The sequence below is a fragment of the Podarcis vaucheri genome, assembly GCF_965113315.1.
Source record: "Podarcis vaucheri genome assembly, chromosome: 2".
Taxonomy (NCBI): Eukaryota; Metazoa; Chordata; class Lepidosauria; order Squamata; family Lacertidae; genus Podarcis; species Podarcis vaucheri.
The window spans coordinates 33,465,044-33,489,625 of record NC_138760.1 but is presented as its reverse complement, the minus strand read 5'-3'; the positions used below and the strand labels follow the sequence as shown (position 1 = coordinate 33,489,625).

The following is a 24,582-nucleotide window of genomic DNA, read 5'->3' as shown; positions in this document are numbered from 1 at the left end:
GATCGAAAGGTCGGCGGTTCGAATCCCCGCGGCGGGGTGCGCTCCCGTCGCTCGGTCCCAGCGCCTGCCAACCTAGCAGTTCGAAAGCACCCCCGGGTGCAAGTAGATAAATAGGTACCGCTTACCAGCGGGAAGGTAAACGGCGTTCCGTGTGCTGCGCTGGCTCGCCAGATGCAGCTTTGTCACGCTGGCCACGTGACCCGGAAGTGTCTCCGGACAGCGCTGGCCCCCGGCCTATAGATGTGAGATGGGCGCACAAACCCCAGAGTCTGTCAAGACTGGCCCGTTCGGGCAGGGGTACCTTTACCTTTACCTTTAAGGTTATTCCTGGTGGTAAAAATAATTTTATTCCCATGATTGGCATTTGTTCTTTCTCAGTTTTTCCATTCTTTCTTTCCTAGGCGACGGTAAATGCCCGCCCCCAGCGCATCCTTGATACTTCTTCCCTCACACAGTCTGCCCCAGCCAGTCCTACCAACAAGGGCATGCACATACACCAAGTGGGGTAAGTACTACATCTTAAATCCCTTGTTATTCATAGCTGATTTTGTCCTTAAGGAGCAAAGTGTATCTGTGTGCCATGCAGACATTCAGCTGTCTGGAGAGGTAAGCTATGGTATATTTCACATAAGGAGACAATTTAGGACAAATTTCTCTCTGTGTAAAACTGATCTGACAATCCTTGCAATGAAGGCTGCAACACTGCAAAAGTATCCCTCTAAATTGACCCTGACTCATCCCACATTAGAAATGCTTTCAAATCCCTTTGCCAAAAGTTAGTCAGAAGTGACATATACAGTGTCCTACGTAACTCTGTTGAAGCCATCAAAGAAGGAGATTAATCTCTGTGTTGGAAAAAGTGTTGATCTCATCCTATAATGTGACAGAAATGTTTTTTCCCTCCCTGAGGCTAGGAGAATGTATTGGGAAGTTGTTGCATTGTCTGTTTCCTAAAACTTATATTCAGTTATTTAAAATGCTACCTTTCAGACATTATAGGTGTCAGGGGTACAGGGACAGAGGCACAGGGAAGGCAGGAAATGGAGAGCGATGGAGAGGAATCCCAGGAGAGCGAGGAAGAGGATAGCAATGACGCAGGGGATTCCATGAGTCTCTCTAGCGAATCAGAGGATTCCCAGAAAGGGGCGCCTGTGTTAAGGGCAAGGGGAGCCCCAGGGGGAAAGTGTCAGGAGCGGGGGGCCAGCAGGGGACCCCAAAGCGGCAGCTGGGAATCAGGGCCAGCCTCCCCACCAGAGCGCAGCGAGGGAGGGGGAGGTTCCAGTGTGTCAGAGGGAGCAGCTCCGGCGACAGAGAAAGGGGAGGGATCAGAGCAAGCCGTTCTCCCGGAAGGGGAGGAAGGCAGTGAGGGGAGTAGCATAACTGTCAAAAGGAAGGTCAGAAGTTGGGCGCGCGCGCCAAGTTCAAATGAGGAGGCGCGCGGGAGAACAGGGAGCCCGGAGGAGGAGGGGCCAGGACCCAAAGCCCGCAGGAGGGGGCAGGAGCAGTCTGGAGACTCCGCTTCAGGAGAAAGCAGGAGGGGAGGAACCCCGACGGGCAGAAAGACCCTGCGGAAAAGGAAAGAGAGAAAGAGGTGGAGCAGCGTTAGCTTATTAAACTGGTGTAGGGGAGGGACCGATTCAGAGGGGACTTCTAATGTCTAGGAGAAAGAGACGCGGGGCTGCACGCCTCGGTTGTGGAACCAATAATGAACTGCAATAAACATCCTTGTATATAAGAAGAGCTTGGCGTTGGTCTTTTGTCAGCTGAGACCTGAGGCAGCCCTGACAATAGGATACACACTTTTTCTTGGTTTTTGAATGGCCATAACTCTGTAGTAGAGCATCTGCTTTGACTGCACAAGCTCCTAGGTTCAGGCCCTGGTTATCTCCAAATAAGGCTGGGAGAGCACAGTTTGAATTGTTGCCAGTCGCCAGTCACACCAATGGTCTGACTTGGTTCCAGGTTGTGTGATTGTGGGGTAGGGGATAATACACCAAATATAATGCATGGCTTTTAGGTGCTAATTAGAAGTGGAAAAAGTTTCTCAGAACATACATTCTTCATTTGTGCTTAGTAACCCTTCGGTCAGAGATAACCCTACACTAGTTGCAGATAGGGGGACATGATTTTACAACTGCTGCATCAGCGCTTCTGCAGGGATTTCCAACATTAATTTCAAATGTCAGTTTTCCCTTTATAATCTCAACTGGCCAAAGGCCAACTGGTACCACTTGGGGGGTGGGGTGGAAAAGCACCTAGTGTTGAAAAACAGAATGGCTTTACCCACAAGAATAAATAAAGTGGAGAGTGAAAGAGAAAACTTAAATTTGTAGTTGCGAAAGGCCATCTTCTGCAGCAGTCTGATTTCTTACTCTGCTGGTAAAACAATATCCAGTACAGCAATATTTCCACCCATATTTGATTTCCCATTTCTAGAGGATCTCCACCAACCACCAGCACCAGTAGCTCCAGCTTGACTAATGATGTGACAAAGCAGCCGGTCAACCGGGACCTGTCATCTGTAAGACCTGCAAATGTGGGCAACATAGGGGTGCAATACACTCCACACTCCCACCAGTTTCCTAGGACAAGGAAAATGTTTGACAAGGGCCCAGATCAGGTAAGATCATAGTCTTCCCTGTCTCATTGTACTCCAGTCCCTGAAATAACTCTCATTTGTTTTGCTTCTTCTCCAGTTTTTGCTATGTCATCTTTATTTTTCCTGTAATCCTGGCAATACAAATAAGATATTTATTTATTGTTGTTAGATTTAAAAAAATAAATAAATAAATAAAAAACCACCATGTGGCTTAACAACAAAACAAAAGACAATAGATGCAACAGATTTATTGCATATAACAGATTTTTAAACTGTTTCCCTTGCAATGACCTTGTTTCCTTGCAATGACCTGTGAAGGTAGTGTAGGCTAGTGACTAGCCCAAGGTCACCTGGTGAGCTTCATAGCTTGAGTCCTTCAATCCTTTACACCATACAGTGACAAATGCAGCAAGAAAATAAATGTAGAGTACAATTTCTGGATGCGGGTGGCGTTGTGGGTTAAACCACAGAGCCTAGGGCTTGCCGATCAGAAGGTCGGCGGTTCGAATCCCCGTGGCAGGGTGAGCTCCTGTTGCTCGGTCCCCGCTCCTGCCAACCTAGCAGTTCGAAAGCATGCAGTGCAAGTAAATAAATAGGTACCGCTCCGGTGGGAAGGTAAACGGCGTTTCTGGAAGCTGCTCTGGTTCGCCAGAAGTGACTTAGTCATGCTGGCCACATGCTGTACGCCGGCTTCCTTGGCTAGTAAACCGAGATGAGCACCGCAACCCCAGAGTCGTCCTCGACTGGACTTAACTGTCGTGGTCCCTTTACCTTTACAAGTTCTGGTGCTGATCAATCTGAGCAGAAATACAAGTGAAGGCAGTCCTTCAGATACAATAGTCATAACTTAGTATAATAATGTGATACAGAAAAAATCTCTGGCTGCTAGAAATGTGATACTATGCCTACAATCTTTTCCAGCCTCTCTTCCTCACTGCATATTTTTGCCATTCTTGATGGCATGCAATTTCTCTCCCTGAAAATACGGTTTCCTTTTGTAACCTAATTCTGTTAATGCATCTTGAGAAAGGCTTCTTCATGCGCTACGCTTTTGTGTGAACTTATAGCTTACAGAATAAACACTGTGGTTTAGTGTTTTAAAACCTTTTTGAGATAGGTACATATGTCAGGGATCTTTCAGTTGGGCTCTGTCTCTCTGCAGTGTTGACTATAAGGGGAAACACTTGCAGCCATAAGTCTCAGGAGCCATTCGGGTTACCAGATGCAATTTAGAAGCGGGCTTCTTTTTTCTGTAGTATTTTCATAGAAAGGATATTTGAATGTGGACATGCCAGTTTCTCTTGTCATTTTGGTGTCATTTCACCTTCTGAAATTCTCCCTTTTATACTTCTACTGAAGACACAGGTGCCCTGTTCAATAATAAAATCGGCACCCTAGAGAATACAGGTCTCTGCCTTTTAGACAGCATTAATATACTTTTCACTAGGCCAGTGTGTGTGTGTGTGTGTGTGTGTGTGTGTGTGTGTAATTTCCTTACAAAGGCCTAAATTCATACGCTTCTTTCAAACAAATATGTACAGCATTTTGGGACAGCACTATAACACATAGTCCTTAAATTTATTTATTATTTATTATAATATTATAGCAATCTTTGGAATTCTTCTATGGACCCCTTTCACCTCCCATTTGCATAGTTGGAAACATGTGTCATTGTTGTCTTTTCTTATAGGCAGTGGTAGAATTGGAAATAGCACCCGGCTACCTGGTTCATAGGTAGCAACTTTCATAGAAAATACTGTAAAGCTTGAGGAACCAAGCTGGTAAAAGTCAGTGTGGTGTAGTAGTGGTTAGAATGTTGGACTAGGACTGGGGAGATTCAGTTTCAGTTCCCCACTCCCCCATAAATCTCACTGGGTGCTGTAAAAGCAGTAACATCAGAAGACAAGGACGCATCAAGAATGACACATGGGAAGTCACTTAAACAAAACTGTATTCATTTGGAAATAATTTGTATAATTGGGTTAGGACCTGGAAAATCAATTTTAGAAATTTGCAAAAATAAATAAATCTTGCCCAAGGTCACACAGTAAGATTTTTTTTGCCAGTTTTTACAATCTAAGCAACCTCACAGGTTGCTTTGAGAATGAAATGGAGCAGGGAAAACCTTGGAGGACAGTGGCATATATAAATGTAATGAGCATTTTCATATATATTTTTCATCCGAGTGGCCTCACCACCATTTTCAGTAGTATGCATATATGACTGCAAATATGATTGGAGGGCTCCCTCAGCTACTTTGTTCAGTCCTGGCTGTGTGACTCTTTAACAGCATTCTGTACTTGTGTTTGTGAAAAGAGCTTGACTTTATTTGGTTGAGCTTAACAGTGTACGTTGCCCTTGAAAAGGATCACAGGAGAATGTTGGTATCTACCACATAGAAAGATACAAAGGTTGTCAGCCCTAAGAAGTGCTGCCCCTAGTTAGTGTTACCAAAATGGTCAAGATACTTTATCACAGGGCATAGCAACTTCTGTGGCATGTAATATTTGAGAGCAAAATATGGCCACATTCCGCCATGATTGGCTCCAGAAATAATATACACTGGTACCTCTGGTTACGAACGTAATTCGTTCTTAAGCTGAAACCGTTCTTATCCTGAGGCACGCTTTCACTAATGGCACCTCCCGCTCGCATCCTGGGGCAAAGTTCGCAACCAGGAGCAACTACTTCCGGGTTAGCGGAGCTCGTAACCTGAAGTGTGCATAACCAGATGCATTCATAACCAGAGGTACCACTGTACTAGGCTATCTTCTGATTTGGCGGGGGGAAGGTTGTTCCAATAAACTATTATTGGATGGTGACGTCCTATTGTGGTTGATGCGATATACACTCGGAGAAACCAGATGTGCAGGTACTGTAACTGAAGCACGTGTCCCTTTGTTTCCTCACTTTTCTCTGGACAGACAGCTGATGATGCCGATGATACTGTGGGGCATAAAAACTTCATGTCAGCAACAATGCAGACGGGGTTTTGTGACTGGAGTGCCAAGTATTTTGCTCAACCGGTGATGAAGGTACAGTCTGCCTTTCTTCTATAAGCCCTTTTCTGAATTGCAGAATCAATTGAATGCACATCACCCTAAAAATCAAATTACTGTTTGCACATGTACACACATGCGTATCATAGAATCATAGAGTTGGAAGAGACCACAAGGGCCATCGAGTCCAACCCCCTGCGCGCGCGCGCGCACACACACACACACACACACATGCATGTTCACACTGCCAAGTTCTCATTCATGATCTCCTCTCTCTCTCTCTCTCTCTCTCTCTCCATTTACTTTCTGTTCCAGGAGTTGAGCGTTTACTTATTTATTTTAAACATACACAAAAAACACCCAGCAGCTATTGATTCCTTCTGTTTGGTAATAGCCTGGCATGCAGATGGATAAATATTATAGGCTTCATTCACAGAATGTTTTGTAATTGCTTGTCAGTTTTGTGCTTTAGCTAACAGTTCCCAGCTCATTCTGAATCCATCCCGTATGGTTTTATCAGTAGTAGGAAAATAATACATGTGTGTGGAAGGGGAGTGGTGGTTTGTATTGTACTCATTGTTTTCATAAGCATGCCCCTGCTTCTGCCACATTCAGAGTCCTACCATTGGAACTCTATGATTGTGCTGCAAACTGAAGAAAGGCATGGGGCATGAAAGTCAGAGGTTACATATGTTTATAGCCAGTGCTGGGTTAATGGACAAGCTAAGTAAGCTACAATTTAGGGGCTCAGATTATGAGGGGCCTCTAAATACAAAACACACATACAAACCCCGCCCCAAAGATTTCTAAGGTTTTTATGATCTGTTAAAACACACAGGAGAACATACATTTTTGTTCTGATGTGACAATAATATATTTAGTACCATATTTATCATACTGTGATTATAAATCAACTCTCATTGGGTGACATCCATGGCTTTGCTCTCAAAAATAAAAACCATGAAAGAAAGTGGTTTACATTTTGTGTTATGTGCAGAACACACACGGTAGATGCTGCGTGGACTCTTCCACTTAGTAAGTGATAGACTGCATGTCTAACGGCTCTTGTGCTGCTCTACATTAAAAAAAAATCCTATGTGCTAAGAGGGTACATTATATAGAAACAGGAATACTGCAAGATAGTTTGTTAGTTTTTAATTGCATCCTCACTTATGTACCAGTATAAATTCAAATATAAAAGTGTATTATTTCATTGTCTTTTCTGTTAGAATAGTACACATTTGGGCTCTCTTGATCATGACATAGTTTAGGGCCTCCGTCTTAGCCCTGTTTGTAGTGCCACTTGTTGCAAAAAGGTATAATGGGCCATATTGGGTGGTAGCAAGTGTCAGCATCGCCCTAGAGCCAGTGCGCCGACTGGACTCATGCACCTCAACCTCGACTGGGCTAGGCGAGCTGGGTAGCACCGCCAGAGACCTCCTTTCTCACAGGAACAGGTCACAGTGCTGTGGACTCACAGCTTAGAGCTGAGAGCACCAGATTCATTGTCTCAATAATACATTCGTTGCGCAGCAGAGTTTTGCAGAGTCTTGCAGAGTATAAACCACTCGGAGAGCAGCTCTGTAGAATATCTTCCTTTTATTCTATAACTACAACTATGATACAAAACTATATACAGAGCTGAATATTCTAAGCATAAATCAATGCTACACTGAGAGTCTGCAGCTGCTCTTAGCAGCAACCTTATCTCTAGGATCTCCAACACTCTCACTCTCTCCGATACACTGACTGACTGTCTCTCATTCACACAGAGAGAGATGTTGCTGGGCAGAATAAGTAGATAGGCAGGACACGCCTCCTCCTCTCTGGAGAGTCAGCAGAGACCATCAGGAGATGATCAGGAGATTCTTGGGTATGGGAGGGGTGAAATCTCCTCAGCAAGAACCTATATGTGGATCAACAAGATTGCAGGCTCCCTTTCCACATACACAGCACAGCATAAAGGATGGCAGATCTCTTTCCACAACCATGGGATCCCATTCTACCATACAAGTAGAAAGTAAAATGACTTGCACATCCTCTGTACCTAATGATAAGCCAAAATGTGGCTTAGTGCAAATGCACAGACTCCCAGAGAGATTGCGGCCCCTTAGCTCCTCTCTGGTTGTTTTCCTGCTGTGCTGCACAGAACTAAGCATGACATAGTGTGTTTTCCAGACCTGGACTCATGGTTTAGCTCTCCCAGTCAACCCATGAGCTATAAACCACAGGGCAAACCTTGGTTCATGGTTAGTCTGGAGAGATATAAACCATAAACTCAAGTTCAGTAGACATACCAAGCCATGGCTTAGCTGCAGCAGCAGAATGACCAGTGAGGAGCAAAGTGGCTGCAATCTCCTCTCTTAGGGCTCACACATTCACCGTAAGCCATTGTTTTTGAAGCTGGTGATTCAGAGCTCACAGGGCCCAAAGCTGGTGGTTTGGAGCACGTATAATCTGAGGCTGGTGGTCCTGAGCCCACACAGCCTAAGGCAAAAGCTTCACATATGCTGTCCCCTGAGCCTAACCCACCAGAGGAAACTAGTCCTTTCCACACTATCACAGCTGCCCCACTGTGCAGGAAGCACACCAGGCAGGAGGCCGCAGAATTCACAGAAAATGTAAGCCAAATTTACCATCAAGTATGCATTCAGTGGGACACGGGTGGCACTGTGGGTTAAACTACAGAGCTGAAGACTTGCTGATCAGAAGGTTGGTGGTTTGAATCCCCGCAATGGGATGAGCTCCTGTTGCTCGGTCCCTGCTCCTGCCAACCTAGCAGTTTGAAAGCACGTCAAAGTGCAAGTAGATGAATAGGTACCACTCCGGTGGGAAGGTAAATGGCGTTTCCGTGCGCTGCTCTGGTTCGCCAGAAGCGGCTTCGTCATGCTAGCCATATGACCTGGAAGCTGTACGCCGGCTCCCTCGGCCAATAAAGCGAGATGAGCATTGCAATCCCAGAGTCAGCCACGACTGGACCTAATGGTCAGGGGTCCCTTTACCTTTATGCATTCAATAGAGAGCTGCAGCTAATCCTGGTACCATGCGTATGGGAAAGACAACAAGGCAGTTTGGCTCCTTGTGCTTGCCAGCTTCCAGGTGGATTGATGGGGGTGGGGGGTTGGAAAGGAGATGAGCTGGAAGGGACCGTTTCCCTTTTATAATCAGCAGAAAATGCCAAGGAGGACAGCGAGGGGTAAGAGGACACCAGGACAGAGAGAGATTGCAAGGGAGGAAATGTCGCAGCAGCATCAGAGAAGGTGTAAAAGTGATAGATGGCTTGCAGGAGTGAGGGTAGGCAAGCCCCTCTGATGAACTGGCCTGTAAACAAGTCATTTGGAGGCAGTGTTCTCCAGCCATTTTTGATGGCCCACCAAGTAGGAAACAAAGTAAAAAATGAAGAAAACCTCATGAGAAAGAGCCCAGCTATTTTACAGTGCAAGTCAATCAGTTTGCTTTCTGGACCTCGAGAATGAGGGCTCTAGTCCCATTCAGCCATGGACCTTGGATGACAACCTTTCAGCCCGTATTTCCATTAGTAAAAACAGGAATAATAGCAGCCTGCCTCACAGAATATGAATGAGAGGTGGGTTGTATGCCAAACAATGCTATATAAATTATGTATAATAATGACACCAAAATCATCACAATGGTACAGGGAAGGACAGCTTCTAAAGCAGCTGTCTGCATACTTGCTGCAAACAGCTGTGTTTTCTGTATCTTTCCTTGCTAATTACTACAGAGGTTTGTGTTCAAAGAAAAACTTGCTCCCTCCCCTCTCATCATGCTTCTATTCATCTCCACAGTAAAGAGGCAGTGCTGAATTCATGATTCTGGAATTACATTTAATACCGTGAGCAAGCTAATGCTATGCCTCTGACTGTTACCGAAAATGCCAAACCTTCATTGTGCATTTTGCACATTATATCTAACCTACACACAAACAAGGTGAAGTGGGAAGGCTGAAGAAGAGAGCTGGGCTGGGCTGGGTTCAAGATTTGAACACAAGAATGTAGGCCAAATACAGCACAATCTTTCAGCTCACATGCTATGTTGAGCAACGTTATGTTCATATTTTATTTGTGTGCCATGAGGGTTAACAAACAATTTTTCTCTGATCCAGATACCACTTGAGCTTCCTGGGAGAGTTGCAGTGATTAAGTATTCTGCCTGTCTGTTGTCCCAGAGGGACATCAACAACAAACTTTTTAAAAAAATGCCAGTTTTTGCTTGCTGTGTAATTAAAGCCTCTGCTTTTCAACAGCAAGGGCAGAACTGTTGGTGTCTCACTCTCTTTGCTGTTTCTAGATGTATTAATGTTGAAGCAACACTGGAACATTTTGCCTTAAGTAAAAGCTAAGTAAAATCCAGAAGGGAGGTCAGCAAGTCACATAATCTTCTAGGACCAAGAGTTGACCCTGCTTTATTTCATGCATCTTTAGGGTTTCCATTTGTCACCAGGGTGTTTATCTACAATCTGAATTCATTGGCATCCATATGTCTTAGAGAGTTACAGTGCTTGCTGTGGCTGTAGAGAACAACACAGAGTTGGTCTACCAATGGGCCTGGTGCCAGAAGCCAATTCCCTATAGAATTGGGGTTCCTGCCATCTTTCATCTGTGGACATTACCAATCTAGTGTAGACATCACTGAGACAGAAGTGTGAACATGCTGGGAAGGTAACCTTGGAACAACACATCTTTGAGACTGTCCTGCCATGTGGTACCCCGGTTCTTCCTGATACAGCGCATGTGGAAAGCATCAATGGAAAAGGTTGCTGGTTATGGTGGCGCCCAGTTAAACAAAACTGTCTACCACCTCAAGCCTGGGGTCAGAAATGCTGGTGCATGGTGTGCTAGCAAGACCCTGGCCCAAGATGTCAGGCCAATGGTCAGGCCAAACTCCATGCAGGCTTGTAAAAACATTTGATGAGTCTCTGCAGAGCTTCCTCAAGTCTTTGTCATCTGCAAACAACATCTCTCGGATAAGAACCCGCCACACTTTTGTCTTGGTGTGGAGACATGCCACATTGAACAGACCCCCTCCCCATCTTCTGTCAAGAGCAACAGAGGGAAGAACATGCCAAAGAGAGTTGGGGCAAGAACACAGCCCTCCTTCATACTGCTCTTTAAAGGGAAGGTGTCTGAGGATGAAGCATCATACTGGATTGTGCCACACATGTTCTCGTGGAAGGACATGGCCATTTTGTGGCGCTTAGATGGGCATCCTATCATGTTGAGCAGTGGGCATCCTATCATGTTTAGATGGGCATCCTATCATGTTGAGCAGTGTGAAGAGTACTTTTCAGCTGACAAGGTCAAAGCCCTTCATCAGGTCTATGCAATCTGAATTAGAACTCAGGAAACTCAAGGGCTGGTATTCTTTGGCCTCATTTTAAAATCACAAGAACATAAAAAGCACCCTTCTCGCCCCCATAATAACATATCCTCATGCATCACAGATGCATTTATAGAACAAAACTAAGGAGACTTGCTGAAGGTTCTCATGAATTAGACTAGGCAATTGAAATTTGAATTGTGAGCATCCATCCAAAGCAGCACAAGTTTCTGGATGTAAGGTTCTTAGTTAGAGGTTGTGTTCATAGCGATGAGTTGCCAGAAATTCATGCCAATTCATACTGGCATGACAACTTCCTGTGTTGCACCTGTGTGTGTGTGTGTGTGTGTGTGTGTATGTGTGTGTGTACACATGTATATCTTCCAAAATTACTCTGCTACAGTATTTTATGCACAGTCTGTCAGCTGAAGAGGGAGCAGAAATAAATGTCTCCCTATAGGCAGTACAATAGGTTTCTTGCATGCTGGGTAATGTAAAAAGGCTGAAATATGTCTTGCAATGAATTCATATAACTTTGCTTGCAAGAAGCAGGCACATTCATCGCATTAGATAGGCAAGACTACAGTTATTAAAATAAGAATTATGTATGTACTTTGAGTTGTCAGGGGGTGGTATTAACTGGTCCGCTGAACGTGCCCCCCTTCCCAGTGCTTTGAGAACCACTTGAACAGGCAGATTCATGGAGGATGAGTCTTATCAATGGAGGGCAATATAGAACCTCCAGGTTCAAGATAAGCTTCCCCCTAAATTTCTGTGGAGCCACAAATCGGCAAAGGCTGTTGGTTCATGTCCGCAATCAGTGACTGCGGTCTTGGGTTCAAAAATGTTAAAGTGCAGCAGTGTAAGGCACTGAACAGCCACTGCTGCTGCTCCAGAAAATACTTACTAAAAAACGAACGAACAGAGGAGGGCATAATAAGATAACAAGTGGCAGCGGACAACTAAACAAAATATTGCCGTGCATTTTGAATAGTGCTGTACTTTATAGGCTCAGGGTTGAGAGAGCTTTCCCCCCCCCCAAGCTGGCCCTAAAACTTCATATACAGTTGTATGGTGGGTAGGTGGGTGTTGTGTGAGTATGAAACCCTCTATTTTCATGCTTCAACACAACAAATCCCAGAGCTGTGTGGTATGATATGTACAGAAGAGTTCAGCAAAGGGGGGCGGAAGTGGGGCTATGTACCTGAGGGCCTCTGTTAGCTGATCCCATTTTCAGTCCTCTATTCCAGCTTCTTCTTTTCTTTTCATTACAGTAACCTACCTTGTTGGTAGTGAGCACACATAGCTCTTGCTGGGCTTTCTGGGGGAGAAATATTTTGTGAAGTAACAAAGACACGGACACCCAACAGACCTGTGTGCGCTTAGTGCCTCCAGGAGGCCCAGAATGGACATGTGAATAATCCATGTATTTCTCCAAAACCAGCATTTATAAGCACCAGCCAAAATATCACGAACTAGTGAGCTAAGTTTTAGTTCTAGCTCTTCATCTGGCTAGGTGGTATCCAAATGGGAGGTGAGGGCAAGGGAAACAAGATTTAAAAGTACAAAAATTAGACTGCATGTTTTAATCACGTGATCAGCATTTCATTTCTATTCCAAGATTGAAATTACAGACTGAATTAGTTTCTGCTAGGTGCTGCAGGTATCAGGTTATACCTGGGTTTTGGAATAAAGAAACAATGGCTAACACCCCACCCCCTTTTTTTAAGAACATAAAACCTGTTACTGAGATCTCTGTCAATATTTTTTCTGTATACCCAAGAGCCCTATTGGTCATCAAAGCAAAACACTAACTGGCTCTATATTCAAGCAATTTTTTTTCTTAATCACAACATGTTTTACAGGTGGATTTGCAGTTCCCCAGTTGTTGTTTTTTTAATTGAACCACCAAGAGAATTTGCCAGGTAGTAAAACATTTGGTACTTCATCAACTACAGCACAAATGCAATTAATTTTCTCTTGATACCCATAGGTACACAGGCATTGAAACATTTGGAAATGTTACTACTTTAATTACTAATTAGCTTCAAGCTGTTGGTCCAACTACTTTGGCCAAACTGACTTTTATGTGCTTGTTTCCAAGTCTAGAGAACAGTACGTAGATGTTTTAAAAATAAAAGAATTAGGATAATGCTATCTTTATTTTACCATTCAGAGTGGGTAATATATTAACTCCCAATGATTATTAAAAACATTTATCTACTTTCTGAGAATAGCTGTTCGCCAGAGTGGTGCCTTATTAATCTAATAAATCACTCCAGATGGCCAATCAAAATGCATCATTCTGTGCACACAGGGTGTGTGTTTTTAGTGTGAGTACTTCAGTTTGTTGTTTTTTTAAGCAGAAGTTTAAGAATATTTGGAGTGCTTTGAATAATTACTTGTTGCTGAATGGAGAACTACAACACAGTTTTAGAGAGAGATTTGTCCAGCAATAACTATTTACTACCATAGATATGAGGCACATTCCAGCAAGAATTTTCCTTCCACAAGCTCCACTGGAAATAGATGTCCCATTTCTTTCATCAGGGTTTACAGGAATATATATATATATACAAAAGGGTTTTGGGTAGTAAGAGAATTACATCCATATTTTAAAATTACTGTGATCCTATATAACGTGTTCATTTTTACCTCATATTCCCCATCACCACTAATATTGAAGAGTTATAGCATTTCCCCCGGAACTGAATTTTGCTGAGATGTTTGAAATAAAACAGGTGGATTGATATCTCACAGATCATACTCATAGGGCTGCCCCATCATTTGACTTGCTTTATTGGAAATAGAATTTGGTCTGCAGTCTGCTCCTATGCAGTGTGCCCCATCTGTTCTGTGGGGATTGCTCCCAGGTAAGTGTACTTAGGATTGCCACCTTAGAAACCTGCAGCCAACAATGTGGCTGATTTTAAATACCCATGTACACAAATAGCCCAAATCAAGGGTGAATCTGTTCCTCACACTCTCTCTGCCCATCTTTCCCTCCCCTGCACAATCCTCACCCTCAACCATCCCCTTTCTTTGCCCTTCCATCACCACCCCCACAATCTCTCATGAGTCCACTCACTACTTCTCCACTCTACTGTCCATCTCTCTTCTTCTCTCCTACCACACAATTGCTCATCCCCACTTGCTTGCTTTCTCTCACACACAAAGGCAGGTCTTGTTCATGACAAGACCTCACGATCAATATAAGCATACCAGCACAAAGGTTTGGCTCTAATTCAGGAAACATTAGAAAATGCTTATCCAATTTTGGGAAGGTGTATTGGCAGTTTTTACACAATACTGGTGAACTCTGAATCCAAACGCCACCTGGCCAAAGTTACAGCCTGGCATTCAAAAATGAAATGTTATGGGGAACAATAGTCCATCACTCTTTCACCATCCATTGCTCCCTGCCCCATAACTCTTCATCCCCCAAACTGCTTTTCTCCTAGGAGGAGTTCTAGACCTGTGCTTCCAGTGGAAAAACCTGTGATTCCTTATAGAATCATAGAACTGTAGAGTTGGAAGAGACCCTGAGGGTCATCTAGTCCAGGAATCTCAACTAGATCTTACATGGCATTTGGCCATTCAACTTCTGCTTAAAAACCTCTAGAATCCAGTATTAAAGATCCCATCCAAGGGATGTGCAGTATACCTTTATGCTTGCTTCTTTCTCTACCTACCACTATCTTTTGCATTTTGCTCATGTTGCATAAAAAGTCAATTTGGGAGCCTGTTAACAGAGGTTTCATGGACACCGCACATGCTTTATCCTACAGGGTGTTCTTCACCAAAGATAGTAAAAAAAAAATTTAAAAAAATCCTAACGCTACACTGAACAATAATTAGTGTCTATGAAACAAAAGCTAGCACTGCACATATCCAAGGAGCAAAATTGGTATATGCCATCAGTTGCAGCTGTGCTGTTTTCCTGGTTATTCCATGAAATGTGAACTAAATGTAGATAGGAGAGAGAGCCTAGATCCTTATGCCAAGACTCTGCTAGGAAACACATGCAGCAGGCAGGGTGACCGAGTAGATGCTCTTGTGAGGAATACATGCAAAAGGGGCTGCAAGTACACCTAATTTCTGTAAGGTTTGGTGTGGAAGGGAACATTCTTTCCCTGAGAAATAGGCATTATGCTTCTATGCACTGACTGGTGGCATTACAAATCATTGGCATCAGTCAGTGTTCGATTTATGGAAAAGCAGAACAAGGTTTGTTTCAGAAAAGAGTGTAGTGCTTTAGCTGGTAGTGCTTTAACTGATACTTAATAGCAATGCTCAGGTAATCATAGATCCAGCCCCACTCCCACCTCAAGAGTTCTGAAAACGTTTAAAGTCGGGGAAGTGCAGTATTGGTGTTGCCCCTGTGTCTGACTGCAACTTTTAGGATCTTTTTATGTTTAATGCAGACAACATATGAACAGAAATATACACTCACACCCTCGCCTCAATAGTCACAGGTTGCCACCTCAGCTCCACAGTGGCTCTGGCTCTGTTCAACTGATGGAGGATTTAGCCCCTTAGGAAACTGTTTCATCACTGTGAAACCAGCAGAGATCTCCCTATAACATTATTTATTGCTGCAAGGAGAAAATCCATCCTCTGTCCTTATTTCCACAACCCCTTGCTGACTGTTTCCATCTTGATATGGATAAAGCGGAGAACAACTTCATTGGCTTTCACATGGCACTGCTCAGTGGGATACTTCTGAATTGTAATTGGTTTCTGTCTGAGTGGAAGCCAAGAGGTGTTAGAAATCTGTAGTGTGTCATGATCCTAATCATGTAACACTATTCCATACACCCACACACCTCTGGGAGACCCACATAGAAGTGAATAGAACAGAACAGAAGCTTGTCTTTTGTTTACTATAGAAAGTCTTTTCTAAAGTAAAAAAAAAAATGACTGCAAGGAGAGAACAAACGTAGTGTGAGAATAGGCCTGCTGGATTGAGCCAATGGTTCATCTAGTCTATCATCCTCCATCTGGGAAGCCCACAAGTATGGCATGAGCGCAACAGCCATCCTCCACTGATTGCCCCCCAACAGCAAAAACTGGTTTACACTTACTTTACTGCCTCGGAAGGTAGAGATCGCAGTAGATTTCATTACTAATGGCTATTAATAGTCCTAACACTCAATGAATTTGTCCTGTCTTTTTAAAGCCATCTGTTGTTGTTTAGTCGTTTAGTCGTGTCCGACTCTTTGTTACCCCATGGACCAGAGCACGCCAGGCACTCCTGCCTTCCACTGCCTCCTGCAGTTTGGTCAAACTCATGCTGGTAGCTTCGAGAACACTGTCCAACCATCTCGTCCTCTGTCGTCCCCTTCTCCTTGTGCCCTCAATCTTTCCCAACATCAGGGTTTTTTCCAGGGAGTCTTCTCTTCTCATGAGGTGGCCAAAGTATTGGAGCCTCAGCTTCAGGATCTGTCCTTGCAGTGAGCACTCAGGGCTGATTTCCTTCAGAATGGATAGGTTTGATCTTCTTGCAGTCCATGGGACTCTCAAGAGTCTCCTCCAGCAGCATAATTCAAAAGCATCAATTCTTCGGCGATCAGCCTTCTTTATGGTCCAGCTCTCACTTCCATACATCACTACTAGTATGTATAGAAGTATGTATACTATGTATGTATGGAAGTATGTATACTAGTATGTATACTAAGCTATGGCGAAGGGGCTTGAATAACTCAGAGAAGCTATGAGCTATGCTGTGCAGGGCCACCCAAGATGGACAGGTCATAGTGGAGAGTTTTGACCAAACGTGATCCACCTGGAGCAGGAACCGGCAAGCCACTCCAGTATCCCTGCCAAGAAAACTCCATGGACAAAGACAACAGGCATATAAAGCCATCTAAGCCATTATGAATTGCATGGTGTGAAGGTGCTTTCTTTTGTTTATCTTTAATCTTGTGCCTTTCAGTTTCATCGGATGACCTCTAATTTGAAGTGTTATGAGAGAGGGAGTATCATTCATTCCACTTCCTCTACACTATGCATAATTTTATAAGACTCCATCCTGCCCCACCTTTGTAACCCAGTCACCTAAGCTGAAAAAAATGCAAATACTCTAGCGAGTCCTTATTTCTGGGAAAGGAATTAATGTTATTCTTAAATCACTTATTTCGGATCACACTCTTAATCCCTTGCTGATAATTGGCCACTAATTGAGACATTTGCACATGTACTGATCTCAGGTTGCTCCCATTTGTGTGTAGATGGTTTATTCCATTCCCCTCCCGAGTTGCTAGAACCAAGTACTGCCTTGGTTTTAGCAACATCATTCACTAGCAGGACCAGCCTACCCATGAAGCAGGGTAAAGCAACCGTCTCAGGTGGCAGGAGCCATAGGGGCAGCAGATATTCATGTAGATCTTCCTTCCATCCTTGTTCCTGATGCAGATCTTCACTCACCCGTCTCCCCTGATGGGGATAGGGGCACCATTTTGTGGTTAGCCTCGGGTGCCAAAATGTTGTGGGTCAGTCCTGTTCATCAGTGCATTCCACTACAGCCAGAGTATGAGGCCAAAAATACGGAGTTGTTCCCAATGAAGCTGTCCTGTTCTGCTAGTGCAGCAGAACTTCTCCTCCTCCTCCTCTCTCTACATACCCTCCTGTGCCTCTCCCAAATCTGCCCTAGAAAGTTGAGGAACCGCCAGAATAAATATGGGGGGTGCACAGGGAGGGGGGGTTAAGAGAGGAGAAGTTTCATTGCAAAGTGACAAAGTATATCAGCTTGCTCTAGTACATTGCACAGTATGGAAGCTTGTGATCAGGAAGCTAATGCCCTGGTCCTCATCTGGTTTCCGGCATAAATTGCTCTAAATTCCTTGCAGTAAAGGAACAACTTCATTGGATGCAACCTATTTTCTGTTTATGTATGTGATACTTCCTCATATGACTACATAGAGAAAACCATGTAGCTCTTCCTTTCCATAATTTGGCATGGTAGAGCAGATAAGGTGAAACAAATGAACATACGAACATATTTGGCATTGTAGGCCAACGCAACAAATGTACTGAAGGCACTTAGGTGCAGCCAGTTTCTGATATGGACAGACTAACTCTATGGGAGCTGTTACACAGGGAAGCAGCTTTCCCTAATCCATACCTACAAAAGCCATTCTAGATGCCAACTGGTAATGTTTAGATTCTGTACATGCTCCTTGTCTTCTTTTCTTGATACAGAGTCCTTTAAGATCTTCTTCCAATTTATTCCTTTGAAATGACATTTTTATCAAAGGATATCTCTCCACTTGAAAATATTTTAATGTATTTTATCTTGGGTTTGCTTATTGCTGTACATTGCTGTTCATTTCTCATGTTCCTTCTAACAAACCTTGGATTGTTGCCAAAGAAACTACTGGGGAGAGTGAAGGAGAATTGTTATTTTTTAAATAATAAAATAAATGCTGTCTAGCTTTGTAATCTTGTTGTGATTTGTTTCCAGAGGATGGGCTGCTGTGAATCCTTTTTGCATGACAATATGATTTGGCATACTTTTTTTCTGGACTGATAGGGACTAAGTGTGCCCTTTCAGTCTTTATTGATATGTCTTTCTTTCTGTTGTGAACTGGGGGGTTCTGATAACCAGTCTAAGAGAGCCAGTGTGGTGTAGTGGTTAAGAGCGGTAGATTCGTAATCTGGGGAACCGGGTTCGCTTCCCCGCTCCTCCACATGCAGCTGCTGGGTGACCTTGGGCTAGTCACACTTCTCTGAAGTCTCTCAGCCCCACTCACCTCACAGAGTGTTTGTTGTGGGGGAGGAAGGGAAAGGAGATTGTTAGCCGCTTTGAGACTCCTTTGGGTAATGATAAAGCGGGATATCAAATCCAAACTCTTCTTCTTCTAAAAGAAATGTTCTTCCTTGGATTCCTATTGGTCTAGAACAAATTTAACAGCTACCACGCCTCTTTTCTCAGTGGTAACCAATGCCTGGTCTCTCAGGCTACAGTACCAACTGATTAGCAGCACTGCTTTATAACAGCAGAGTCTTCATCATGGCATGAATAATAATTTCAAAGGATGTCGCCATGAAAGCAAAACACCTGAGCTGAGTGAGTGCTTGGTTTGAAAACTGCAGGCCTGGCTCTGAAAATCCAAAGTACACCTTTCTCTGCACAGAAAGCCAACTCACGTTTGACATTTAATATGTATGTTTTCATGCCGTTACACTTCTGCCTAATTGTTTTCAGCAGCCATTCCCAAAATATGAGCAGCATCAACTTCTTGCAATTGAGTGTGCTTGCTTCCTTAAATAACGGGGCAGAATCTTTACGATCCCCTAGCAGCTCAGGCCCTCGACAGGAAGAAGTACAGGATCTCCACATGTCTCCAATTTTGAATTATACCTTCTGTGTTTACACTTCCCTGCCACATACTTTATGGAGCCTTTTATTCATAAGGAATTATGCAGAAGTTGCACTCCTTCCATCTAAACAGAAGAAAGCCTTGGAGACAAGTGTAAAAATCGTCCTGTACTAGGGATGAGCTTGCGGGTTCGTAACAGCAGCCACAAGATTCAAATATATCTGCTGTGACAAGCCATTTATATGAGCTTCATAAATTTACGTTGCTGTTTAAGAAAATGGGGTATTCATTTGCTTTCTGTGAGAACTTGCAGCCTGAATGAGACAAGACAAAAACAAATAGACCTTTTCAAAAGAGTGAGTAAAGAATAGGTTTTGGAATATTTGTCAAATAACGGATACGGTTTATCAGCCATGGGCTTAAAATGTGCATTTTAAAATAAATGTCCCGAGTGAGAGGATTTCAGTGCCAATATTATTTTTGCATTGATCTATGTATACATCTGCATTCAGGCAGTGCATTCCAGTTGAATTCCCTGTCGTTTGTCAATGAAAAATTATCTGCATTAGATTTCTTGAAAATATTGCCTGTGTAGACATTTTATCATATTTATTTTAATTGGTTAAAAGAAACAACTGAGGCTTTGATCACTTGACAGCCCTGGGGCCCAGTGGTGGATGATGTGCAGTTCAGAAGGTAATGAAGTGTATAAGAACAGAAAAACCTCATCTGCCCCTTGCTGGTTTTGGTCAGATTGCATGGGCTGAAGGGTCCCTGTTCTGGTTTAAATTAGCAGGCATTTGGAATCGCAAGAAGCCTTTTTTGCCATTCTCCTGTTGTATTCATTATTATTATTATTATTTATTGGCAGATTCCAGAAGAACATGATTTGGAGAGCCAGGTCCGCAAAGAAAGGGAGTGGCGGTTTCTGCGCAATGCCAGAGTCCGAAAGCAAGCACAGAAAATCATCCAAAAAGGTGGTCAACTTTTTCTCCCTTACCTTTATACATCTCCTGGCACCAAGAAGAATGCTTATCCACTCTTTACATGAGGCCATGAAGAAGAACACTGTTCATAAACCATTTGTTTGGCCAGTGTTGACCTCTTTAGTGTGAGCTTCTGCTCACAACTTCAACTTGTTTTGTTGTAATGGGGTTGTTTGCTTTTGAGAGTTAGACAGCCTTTTTCTCCTTGGGTAAAGCATATGCATGTGGAGTCAGCAGGCTGCTAGTTACAAGAGTCTGGGAGACACTCTGCTCCAATATTGCCAATATGATTTGTGGTTGTCCCACTGTTTCCTAACCCAGGAATTTAGGAGCTACACAAGGATCACTGCCATGGAATATCTGAATGAACAAGGCTGTTCTCTGCTCCTGACTGTTTCCTGACTAACCCAGGAGTTTCAGTGTGCCCCAATTATATTGTTTTCCTGGGGTGGCAAGTTCTTTCCCTGCAAATTGTAGCCCCTTCTTCCTATCCTTGTGTGCCTGTGTTTTAAATAGGTATTTTAGTCCTTGCCTAAGTCAGCTTTTCACTACATTCATTCCACTTTGCATCACTGAGGTCTGGTTTTTAATGTGAGCTGAGAGAGAGTGACAGACAGACAGACAGACACAGAGGGAGAAGACTAATGTGAGACTAATGCAGGACACTTGCCCTCCAACCCCATCTCCTCTTGCGTCCTGTGTACATGCTCCTTTTCACACGTATGTTGCGTGGGTGCAATAGTTTAGTAGTGGTTAGAATTAATTAGCTAATTCTCCCTAACCCAGGAAATGTGCATATTGTAGCTGAGCTATTCCCCGCTGACATTCAAAGCATGTGCATATTTTGATTGTGCTCAGTAATCATTATCCCATATTAAGATCTGTGTGTAAACTTAAGTAACTAGCTAAATCTGCCCATGTAATTCTATCGCCGCTGTCTATAGGCAGTTCGAATCCCCACGACAGGGTGAGCACCCATTTGCTCGGTCTCTGCTCCTGCCAACCTAGCAGTTCAAAAGCACATCAAAGTGCAAGTAGATAAATAGGTACCACTCCAACGGGAAGGTAAACGGCGTTTCTGTGTGCTGCTCTGGTTCGCCAGAAGTGGCTTAGTCATGCTGGCCACATGACCCGGAAGCTGTATCCTGGCTCCATCAGCCAATAAAGCAAGATGAGCACCACAGCCCCAGAGTCGGCCACGACTGGACCTAATGGTCAGGGGTCCCTTTACCTTTACCTTAAAGGTGGGATTCTGGGGTGGGGGGTGGGGGGGTGCGTATGTGAAACATGTGCCTACCGAGGAAGCTTGCTAACACTGAATGCTAGTAGCAGAGCTTCTGGACAGTTATGCTGATCAAAATGGCATGCCCCACCAAAAGCAAAATATTCGAGATAAAATGAATTGCTCAAAGACGTTGAACATATGCTGCTGAACATAGCCAGGCTTTTCTTCCATCCGGTAAAGTTTAGATGGATGCGGCAGCTTGTTTACAAGAGATGGTGTTGCAGGCGAAATGCCAGCATTTTCACCTTCTCCAAAGAGCAGAGTCAGAGTTTGATAGGTGTCTAATACTGCTGGGGTTTTCAGCAAATTAGCTTGTGATCTGCAAGAGCCTGCTGTATCCCCTTCACATTCACAAGGCACCTAAAGGGTTTCTGTATCCTTTGGTTTTATGGGGCCCCATAAATGATTGTTTATTCATATCCTGTCATGTTTCTGCAATGCTTTTTTATGTGTGGCCTGTTTTACACTTACAGCTTCTTTCCCTTCATATACATTGGACTCACGTTTCATCAGCATATATATTCAGTACTGTACTGAAAGCGCATCTTGCTTATTTATAACTCTTTATTCATTTACGAGGCAGCAGTCAGGCTGTGGGCTTTATTGTTTAATGACAGAGGATATTTGAATTCCCTGTATCTTGCTGAAGTGGCCCCTTAATTTTGCATAGCTGTGGTTAGAATTGACATTTCTACTCTTTCTGCAGCTTGGTTGGCCAGTGAATAAGAGTAAATTTGTGCTGTTCACCTATACTGCCATTTTCAGCGTGACTCAAGATTGCTCTCACCAGGGATGAGAAAATTTGGGGGGACTTTCCGTCTACAGATGTCAGCTGGGGAAAGATTAGTGTGAAATATTAATCTGTCGAGAGAGATGGTCTGTCTCTCACATATAGCTCAGTCCTTTGAGACCTAGTAGGCTTGAGTCAGCAGAGAAGAGAGCCTTACATTTTTATTTTAAAGGAACAATGCATACAACTCTGCAAACAGTTAAGTATGCCAGTTTCAGAATTTTATTTTGCATACTCTTAGCAGTGGTGGAAACACTGGAGAATTTTTTTGATGCTGTCCATTTTGGAAATCTGCCTCCACTTACCTGCAAAAAACATTTTGTCACAAGAATATAGTCAGATTTGCTTTACACTGGAACTCCAGAAAATGATGTTCTTGTGTGAAATTGCCATTAATATTTGGGGGCTTTGAGCCCTATTTAAGTATGAAACTTCGGCTCTTTTCGTAGTTGCACATTATATTGTAAAGGTATCTCTTTTTTCACCTGCCCATTCAGCCTTTATTGGCATAGTGCAATAAGTATTTAACGAGGCACAAACATTTTGCCTGCTTAATCCAATCTGTTCTCGTCTTAACCTCCTTAGAGTGCTGCTATCAAAATCTGAAAAGATTTGTGAGATCTCCAATTTGTCAGGAATGCAATGCAATGTCAGGAGAGGCTATCAAACAGTGAAGACAACTTGGCAGTCTTCCCCTGTGCTCTCACACAGAAAATAGACATGTAATGCAGGAGGGAATCAAGTACAACAGTTGGGCACTTGCTGAGTGATGTTTTCATTTTCTGTGTGGACCGAGGACAAATAAAGATAGCCTGGACAGAAACAGGGTGGGTTCCCTCCTTTAATTTGAGGAGACCAAGCATAGCATATTTCAAGAACCTCCTTTGTAGAATACTAAATTATGTACATTCAATGTAGTCTTGAGTATCAGAATTTATTTTTTATGATTATGAATATTTATTACATTTCTACCCCGCTCTTCCTCCCAAAGGAACCCAGAGCAAACAAAAAACACACCAAAGTCCTAAAACAATACAATAAAAATAAAACATATTTATAAGCAATTTAAAATATTTTAAAACTTAAAACAATCACATATCCTCACAGCTTAATAATTTCAAAGTTGCCATGAACAGTCTTTCAGCAATCAGGTAGTTGGGTAAACAGGAGTGTTTTTAAGTCCTTACTGAAAGTTACTAATGAGGGAGATGCTCCTCCCAAGGGAGGGCATTCCACAAAGAGAAAACCACTAGCAGGAGAAGGCCTTCTCATGGCTTAATGCCAATCAGGCAGCATATATTGGCAGTCCCACTGATAGGACCTCCCCTGCCAGTCTTAGGGCTCAGGGTGGCTGGCATTGTGAGAGGTCCTGATACCACTATTCATGTTGTTTTTCTCTTTCTTTCCCCCCTAGGTATTTCACGACTAGATGATCAAATCTTCCTGAACAGGAACCCTGGCATGCCGTCAGTGGTCAAGTTTCACCCATTCACCCCATGTATAGCGGTGGCTGACAAGGACAGCATCTGGTAAGGCACTGGCATTTTAAACACCCTTGAGCTGGTGCCCTGTTCTTGCTGCTAAGCAAAAGCCTCATACATGCAGTCGTCTTGTTGTGCCTGGATTTGTTACAGACCCTGCTAATAGAATTTCAGCCTTATTATTTTCTCTGCGGAAGCCGGAGGTGTAATGAAGAGACATTAATCAAAAGTTGTTAAATACTCAAAATGGGGTGGGTGGGCTGGAGGAATACATTTGATTTGGAGCCAGTGTATAGAATAACATTTTTTTTAATCCTGGGAACTTAAATCCACTTGGAACCTGAATCCAACTTACCTATTTGTTCCCCCCCCCCCCGCCTTTTCCAGTTTTTGGGATTGGGAAAAGGGAGAAAAGCTGGACTATTTTCACAATGGGAACCCACGCTACACAAGGATCACTGCCATGGAATATCTGAATGGACAAGACTGTTCTCTGCTCCTGACTGCTACAGGTGGGTATAGCCTGATATATATTTTTAAGGGAGGGCTAAGAAAGTGTTTTTTGCCCAGTCTATGGACCTCATCTTGCATTTCAGTCACACAGAGGTGTATTGTTATACATGCTTCCTTATTTTATTAATCTGTTTTAGTAAAGGGACCACCTTTTAATAAAGGTTGTATTTTTTTGAACCAAGAGTGAAAACTTCCGTAGCCTTTTATTTTGCACTGTCTTCAGTGCACCCTGCCAACAAACTTATTGAGTCACTCACAAAACTCTTCAAGC

The 24,582-nt window shown here is 43.3% G+C and overlaps 1 protein-coding gene across 2 annotated transcripts in view; it reads left to right on the top strand.

Annotated features, from left to right (window-relative positions):
- The window catches only part of RPTOR (regulatory associated protein of MTOR complex 1), a 327,700-nt gene that overhangs the window by 265,850 nt on the left and 37,268 nt on the right, over positions 1 to 24,582 (top strand). For both annotated transcript variants that reach the window (XM_082212377.1, XM_082212376.1), the window contains exons 22-27: positions 402 to 505; positions 2,437 to 2,620; positions 5,524 to 5,634; positions 20,128 to 20,233; positions 23,732 to 23,846; positions 24,186 to 24,310. In XM_082212377.1, the coding sequence (XP_082068503.1) occupies positions 402 to 505; positions 2,437 to 2,620; positions 5,524 to 5,634; positions 20,128 to 20,233; positions 23,732 to 23,846; positions 24,186 to 24,310 (745 nt within the window). The remainder of the gene's footprint in view (positions 1 to 401; positions 506 to 2,436; positions 2,621 to 5,523; positions 5,635 to 20,127; positions 20,234 to 23,731; positions 23,847 to 24,185; positions 24,311 to 24,582) is intronic.